Source organism: Lolium perenne, chromosome 5, assembly GCF_019359855.2.
Source record: "Lolium perenne isolate Kyuss_39 chromosome 5, Kyuss_2.0, whole genome shotgun sequence".
NCBI classification, from domain to species: domain Eukaryota; kingdom Viridiplantae; phylum Streptophyta; class Magnoliopsida; order Poales; family Poaceae; genus Lolium; species Lolium perenne.
Window position 1 is genome coordinate 47,280,741 of NC_067248.2, and position 8,234 is coordinate 47,288,974.

Genomic DNA, 8,234 nt, shown 5'->3' on the forward strand with positions numbered 1-8,234 from the left:
GAAATCGTTGCTAATATCCCCCGCGGCCTGCATTGTTCGAGCGTTGATGAGAGTATAGTGCATGTGATAGTCTCCCTGAAACTGTGCATTGTCTCCCCGGGTATCCTCGCGATATCCATGGCCGCCATCCATGCCAGCGGATCCACTGGCTTCACCCTGTGTGAAGTTCCGAACAAAACCAGCTCCCTGGATGCCACGACCGCTGCCAACGCCACGGCCTGCGCCAAAACCTTGACCGGCGCCGTATCCCTGGCCAGCACCATACCCGTATCCGCCGCGACCCCCACGCGTCCGCGTGCATTCACACCGCGGCTAGGACCGAAACCTCCACGAGGCTGGTAGCCACCACGCCCCGCATTGAAACCTCCGCGTCCAGGGTTGAAGCCGCCCTGCCCGCCGTTGCCGTTCATCTGAATGGATGAACGCCGCTGCCGCCGTACCACAGCTTCACCGGAGTCGAACTTTTTCCAGGCTAACCCTAAGAGATTTCGGAAAGCGTGTCCAGCGACGCGATCACCGACTTTAGCCTGGTTCGGTTGCCGATCTCCAGCGATGTTAGTCGAAACCAGTTTTTGCATCCGATTTTTTGGGCCCCAACGAGCCCTAATCATGTGCATATCGGCCCGCTTCCTGGCAGAGCCCACCTCCAAGGGATTCGAAATTTCCCGAATTAACGGATCAGGAGACGTACTGTCGATCGCCGGCGACCAACGACTCCGGCGTACGACGGTCCACCCGTCCAATCCATCGTCTTTGAAGACAGATGGTTCAAGCACAGGCAGTGCCTTGAACTTTGATTTACCCTGAGACCTGCCCAACGACAGAGTTGCCTATGACGACGTACTTACCGCCGTCGAGAGCTCCAGCGCCGCCAATGCCTCCCTTCTCTGATTCTTCTGCCTGCTGATCCTCTTACGCATCCTCAGCGCCAGCTCCGGCGAGCGCTCCGACAGGTCGCGTCCACTTACCGAACGTGGTGTGAGACAGAGGTACCTCACAGACATGTTCCCCCCGGGCGACGAAGTCATCTCCGCCTCGCCTCCTTCCTTGTCGTCCGATGACTGTAACACCCAGAAACGGCCATATAGTGACCGCTCCGACGAGTAGCAGCCATCTCCTTCCTTCTAGATCTTCACCGGCGGCGGGGTGACGGCGACGCCATCCGAGTCGCCAGTCGCCTCCTCGCCAACGGTCATATCCGAGACACATAATTGTGCTCTCATAACCATGATTCCAAAGAAACAGAAGGCGATGGAGATTGGGGACTACCGGCCTATAAGCCTAGTGCATAGCTTCTCTAAGTTGTTCCCGAAGATCATAGCGAATCGGCTGAAGCCAAGGCTAGCGGAGATTGTTAGTATTAACCAATCTATATTCGTGAGAGGCAGAAGCTTACACGATAATTTTGTGTTGGTGCGGCAAGTTGCAAGGAGGATTAATCAGAGGCGGAATACAGGTGTGCTGCTCAAACGTGACATCTCCCGGGCTTTTGGCTGCATCTCCTGGGCCTTCCTTACGGAAGTTTTGCGCCATCTGGGGTTTGGCACCCTTTTTTCAAATGGGTTGGACTCTTACTGTATACGGCGCTCACGAGAATCACTGTCAACAGAGTGCCTGGAGCGAGGATTAAGCATGGCCGTGGTCTGCGGCAGGGGGATCCCACCTCGCCGTCGTCGCTGATGCTTTACGTGATTGGAATGGAGGTGCTCACACTGATTGTGAAGAAGGCGGTGACTCAGCAGATTTTGTCAGGCTTGGAAGGCATCACGCCACTGCAGAGAGTGTCGATTTATGCGGGTGATGTGGTTCTCATTTTCAAGGTAGAGGAGCAGGAGCTGGTGATTCATCATATCTTGAGCTTGTTTGGTGGGCTTTAGGCCTGAAGGTGAATTACAGGAAAACGACTGCTGTATCAGAGGGTCTGAGCTGAACAGGGATAGAGTGCATTAGCTTTTGCAGTGTGAGATTGTGGAGTTCCTGATCAAGTATGGCCTGGCTCTGAGTGAGATGGGATAGAGTGCATAAGCCAACTTGTTTTGGGGTCTAGGTGTGAAGGATTTGCATCTGCATGGCCTGGCTCTGAGTGAGATGGGAGTGGCTAAAGCGCACTGATCCCCTCAGGCTTCGGCCTCCAAAGGGAGAGCATCAGGTAATAATCCAATGTAAAATATTGAGAATATACATCATCAAGCACGACGTCATCGCCGCCATTCTCCATTTGTCACATCTCCGGGATGGATGTGCTAGCCTGGTCAATTCCGCCAACATCATTCTCATCCCGAAGAAATCTGAAGCGGTGACGGTGGGAGATTACAGACCCATAAGTCTCATACACAGCCTTTCGAAGATTTTCTCCAAGCTTTTGGCTAACCGGCTAGCACCGATTCTCCCGGACATCGTCTCCAAGTGCCAGAGTGCTTTTGTCAAGAAACGCAGTATCCACGACAACTTTCTTCACGTCCAGAACCTCATCAAGGAGCTTCACTCTTCCAAGACGCCGAGCCTCTTCCTGAAGTTAGATATCTCCAAGGCTTTCGACTCCGTTGGCTGGGCTTACCTTCTGGAGGTCCTTGCGGCTCTGGGGTTTGGCCAAATTTGGAGGAATTGGGTATGCCTGTCTTTATCCTCTGCCACATCCAGGGTGCTTCTTAACGGCGAGCCCGACACCCCCTTCTGGCACGCCCGGGGTCTTCGTCAGGGGGATCCGCTATCCCCCATGCTCTTCATCCTGGCAATCGACCCTCTTCAGCGCATCCTCTCCCTTGCCACTCAACAGGGCATCCTCACTCCTATTCGCTCCAGGGTCACAAGTTGCCGGATTTCCCTATACGCTGATGATGCTGGGATCTTTGTGAACCCCCGCAAGGACGACCTCACTGCCATCTCCTCTATCCTAGACTGCTTCGGAAAAGCTAGTGGGCTTGTCACCAAGATGACGAAGACGGAAATCTTCCCGGTGCGCTGTGCGGACATTGACCTGCTAGACATCCTCACTGACTTCCCGGCTAAACTGGCCAGTTTCCCTGGAAAATACCTTGGCCTACCTCTCCACTTTCGATGCCTCCGAAAGGTCGACCTGCAGCCTCTGATCGACAAGATTGCCGGAAAGTTGCCGGGATGGATGGGCAAGAACTTAGCGCGGCCAGGAAGAGTCATCCTTGCTAATACGGTCCTCATGGTTACCGGTATATACCACGCTATAGTCATCCCGCTGCCTAAATGGGCTAGAGACAGGATCAACAAGATTGCCAGGACCTTCGTCTGGGCGGGGGACGAGGGAGAACATGCGGCTCAAGGGAAAGCCCTCATGAATTGGAAAACAGTGTGCAGACCGAAGACTCTAGGGGGCTTGGGAATGCCGGATATTGAAAGATCTGGAAGAGCTTTAAGGCTCCGCTGGCCTTGGCTCCAATGGACTGACCCTGAGCGTACGTGGGCGGGATCAAAGCTTCCCTGTGACGAGACTGACATGGCGCTTTTCAGGGCCTCCACCAAGATCACTATTGGCAACGGAAAGCTTACCTCCTTCTGGCACGACAACTGGTGTGGACGGGGCCCCCTTTCGACTTGGGCGCCTGACCTATTCAAGATCGCCTCTAGGAAACGCACGGTTGCCAAAGAGTTGAGCGACAACAACTGGATCCGCTCCGTCACCAGGATAAACACACCCACGCAGCTGGCGCAATATTTGGAGCTTTGGGACATCATCCAAGCCGTCAACCTGGCCCCTGAGCAACCAGACTCCATTTTATGGACTCTCACTACCGACTCGACTTACAGTGCCAACTCGGCTTACAAGGCTCAGTTCTTCGGTGGTCAGGCTAGATTTCTCGCAACAAAGATATGGGCTGCTCACGCCGAACCGAAGTGCAAGCTTTTTGGATGGATTGCCATGCACGGAAAGCTGCTAACTGCAGATATGCTCGCCATTAGGGGCTGGCCACATGAACCACTATGTCCTTTATGTCTACATTGGCCCGAGATGGCCAACCACCTTTGCAAAGATTGCCCCTTCACTATAGCCATTTGGAACCGGATGAAGACCTGGGACAACGATGACAACCCTGATAATCGTCACGTCCACCAATCCATCACTGAGTGGTGGGATGACTTGATCTCTGGAAAGGCTTCAAAGGAACAAAAACGCATCAGCGGCCGGTTCCTATATGTTCTTTGGAATGCTTGGAAGGAACGAAACAGACGCATTTTCACTCAAAGGAAGACGTCCTCCAGAGGGATCGTGCCATCAACGGCTTCGGGCCGGCCATACTGGCCGAACCTGACTGACCTTTTTCCCTCTTTTTTTTTCTTTGCGTGGTTTTCTAGGGCATATTCCCACCTCAATCTAAATATGCCCTCTCATGTACAGTTTGGTCGGTTTTTTCCTCCTTCTTAATGAAAAGGCAGTGCTCCTGCCGGTTGCTCCAAAAAAAATATTGAAAATATGAAGGTTGAACTTAAGAAAACATGAGTGTAAAATACGATCACTTCGATGTGCTAATTCTGGAAACATACAAACACTTGCGTCGAGAGAGCGACAAGCTGGAAGATAGCGTCTTGCCGTGCCGGGTATCAATCCCCCGCACATTCCAGACTACTCCCTCCGTTCCTTTTTAATTGACTCGAATTTAGTACAAACTTGTACTAAATTCGAGTCAATTAAAAAAGAACGGAGGGAGTAAAAGACAAAGAAACAACCCTGAAATTTTAGATGAGCAAGCACTGAACAGAAGACACACTGGCATCCTCGGCTTCGCCTCCAAGGGAGAGCATCAAGTTGCCACCCAAACAACGCTAAGACAGCAACCAGCCTGTCGTCGCTCAAAGAGTCGTCCAAGAGCGCGAGGGCATATTTAGATTGAGGTGGGAATATGCCCTAGAAAACCACGCAAAGAAAAAAAAAAGAGGGAAAAAGGTCAGTCAGGTTCGGCCAGTATGGCCGGCCCGAAGCCGTTGATGGCACGATCCCTCTGGAGGACGTCTTCCTTTGAGTGAAAATGCGTCTGTTTCGCTCCCCGATCAAAAGGCAACAAAGGGCCCTTATTCCTCAACAAAGGAAGCAATTGTGCGTCGAATACTTGAATGTGCGTGCTCGATTCAGAGGCAGCCGCTGCAGCAGATACTCCTGAGCCAGCCTCAGCAGGTCGCACTCCGCGTTCCAGCTCTGCTCAGGTGATTCTGGGGGAAAGCCCGATCACACTTGTTGGCTAGCCAGGTGTGGCCCGAGCGACAGGGAGCTGTCGATGGCCCATGAGCAGGTTGCAGACCCCCAAACTTCAGCCATAAAAAGTATGGTGGCAACACAAGAAAAATAAGTGCGTTGGTTGATATCTTAAGATTCAGAGCGCAGAACACAAACACTCACGAGTCTACTTTATCTATTTATATGGATACCACAGGAGCTGATATTCTATCTCCTAGAAGAAGCAAAAGACAGTAACAACTGACAGAAATACATCCTCACTTTCTGCAAGACAACAGCAGATATATATTGCATAACTCAGGTAATGCATCTTAAAGATTGATATGATATCCATCAATATTGGGTGAAATAGTACTCCCAATGAGGAAAATGAGCAGAAATACGTTTTAAACCATGACAAATCACACAACACTCTTTTCAAAGAGTCGCAATCTCTTGTTGTTCAGGAATCACTGATTCCATGGTACAATCAAGCATGATTATTAAGAGTTTCAATCTGAACATCCAGAAGTTGCTAATAAAATGAGCACCTTCTACCGCAATGGCAGTGGGTCATGGTTCTTGCTGAAGACACCTGGGTTCGCCAATCAAACAAGCGCTGGGATAGAGGCATCAGCATCCTCCGCTTCAACAACGCCCCCATCATTGTCCAAACGAGCAGGAAGTTCGAGCGCCGATGGGCCTGATAAATCACATAATTATAGAAAGTGTGAACCTTTTGCAGGAATGATATGATACTATAAATTACTCAAAATAGTTTGTTAAGCTAAATTAAACAGATAGCTAACACATCTACCAATTTCATCGATCAGGCATAGCGAAAAAGATAACACGGGAGCTGATATTCGTGTGTGTGTGTTCGTGATATTCTCATGTAATTGATCCGTGGGCGAATTCCAACACGGAAGAAAATACACAGTAGCACAAGAGCTGATATTATATCTCCTAGAAGAAGAAGACACTAGCAAACTAGCAACTAACATAAATACATCCTCACTTTTCTGTGAAAAACAGCAGATATAGAATTTATAAATCAGGTAATGGATCCTCAAGATTGATATGATATGCTAATTTTTTTTTGATATGATATCCATCAATATTGGGTGAAATAATACTCCAATGATGAAAATGAGCAGAAATATGGTGCAAACCATGACAAATAACATACCACTCTTTTCAAATAGAGTCGCAATCTCTTGTTGTTATGGAATCACCATATTCCATGGTACAATCAAGCATGATTATTAAGAGTTTCAATCTGAACATTCAGAAGTTGCTAATAAAAAGGATGACCTACTAGCATGGGTCATGGTTCCGCTAGAGTTACCTGAGTTCGAGTCATCAGGTATAGAGGCATCACCATCCTCCGCTTCAACAGCGCCCCCATCATTGTCCAAAGGAGCAGGAAGTTGGAGCGCCGATGGGCCTGATAAATCACATAGTTTTACAAAGTGTGAACGTTCGCAATGATATGGTACTATAAATTACTCAAAATATTATGCTAAGCTAAATTAAAGCAGATAAAGAGCACAACTACCAATTTCATCGATCAGCCATAGTGAAAAAGGTAGCAAATGAAGCCGTTAATAAAACACTTCAAAGCATTGTAAACATAATCTAGCTACTCCGGGATTCAGGCCACTCACATGTGTAATAATAATGTAAAATTGGTATGCACTTACCGCCGGTATAGAAATTTGCGTATGGGTAATAGGCGTTCTCCAAGAAGTCTGCACCAATCTCCTTGTACCGCATGGAGTCGAGTTGAACAACGTACAGATAGTCTTCTTTTCTTCCATAATGCACCGACACAACAATGGCACCGGCCTCCTCGGTGTACCCTGTAATGTATGTCTGCCCCGCCTCCATCTCCATCGAAGATGGGTAGCCAAGGATTTTGTCCATCTCGACGACCTTCCGCATCACCCAAGTGGTAGAACCATGAGAACCCACCTTGCGGTTATACATCCGGAGAGTCGGGTAGGACAGAACGGCGAGGCCGATGCCGCCGTCCTCTGTCCGGATGATCCGGCTGCAGCCGATGTTGATGTCGGCGACGGGAGGCCGGTTGATCACGGCTAGCTGCTGGCTACCCAAATCAAAGTGGAGTATGCAGCCGTGAGGCTCAGTTAGCCACCAGTAGAGCCCATTGCCGGCGAGGGTGCATGGGAGTCGGCCGACGCGGCATGGTTTTGGGTGCTCCGGCGTCGATACGAGGTCGCCCCACACGCCGGTCTCAGAGGAGTAGATGCGTGCGGAGAGGTCTCCGTCACGGCCTTTGCCCCAGACGCCCACCAGCACCACCCGGAATTTTGTCGAATCTCCTATACCTTCATCCTCGCAGACCACAGCTCCGTTGGTGGTGTGGCGTTTGTTCACGAAGTCCGCCGGGAAGGCCACTTCGCGGCAGTCACCGGAGATTGGGTCGAACACGAGGAGCTCGCGCCGGGTCCGATTGACGATGAGGACGCGGCCGTGGCGGCACCCAAGCACGGCCCAGTTGTCGGGGTAGCTGTGGTCGGGGTTTACCTTCAGCGAAAACCTCTCGGGCGGGATACGATCTGGAGAGACGAACGCCGGGATGAACCGGAGCGTCCTGGCGTCCTTCTCGTAGACGCCGAGGACGGGAGCGTGGTGGTGGTGGGCACGGAGGCGGCGGCGGAAGGCGGAGGTGACGGCGTGGTTGCGCCAGAGCTTGACGGCGAGGGAGGCGCGGATGATCGAGGACGGCTGTGGTGGGAGGCGGCAAAGGATCTCGCCGACGACGTCCTCGTCGTCGAGCGGCTGCCGAGTTGGGGCGGCGTTGCTCATTTGGATCCAACGGGGAATTTTTTGGGAAAGGAACTCCGGCCGGGAAGACGCGGTATCAGGTGGTTACCTCGTCCGCCGGCAGCTTTGACACGACGGCGCGGCGGGGAGGGGGTCACGCCGGCACGGCAGGGGAGGAGGTCACGCCGGCGGGCGAAGTTACCGAGGCCGCCGCCGCTGTGGCTCACGTGAATGCGGTTTGCCGATTGCTGCCGGTTTGGAG

At 51.5% G+C, this 8,234-nt stretch overlaps 1 protein-coding gene across 1 annotated transcript; it reads right to left on the reverse strand.

The window, feature by feature from the left end:
* Positions 1-6,196: 6,196 nt before the first annotated feature.
* On the reverse strand, positions 6,197-8,014 carry LOC127303307 (uncharacterized). The gene is made up of 3 exons (XM_051334052.1): positions 6,886-8,014; positions 6,531-6,629; positions 6,197-6,204 (listed from the first exon to the last, which is right to left on the reverse strand). The coding sequence occupies exons 1-3, from the start codon at positions 8,012-8,014 to the stop codon at positions 6,197-6,199; spliced, it is 1,236 nt and encodes a 411-aa protein (XP_051190012.1).
* Positions 8,015-8,234: the final 220 nt, after the last annotated feature.

What these genes read in the sequence shown, in the direction of transcription:
- LOC127303307 (XM_051334052.1), bottom strand. Translation starts at nt 8,014, where the DNA reads ATGAGCAACGCCGCCCCAACTCGGCAGCCGCTCGACGACGAGGACGTC. An exon ending in CGCAAATTTCTATACCGGCG is followed by an intron (nt 6,630 to 6,885) that starts GTAAGTGCATAC and finishes GTGATTTATCAG; the next exon opens with GCCCATCGGCGCTCCAACTT.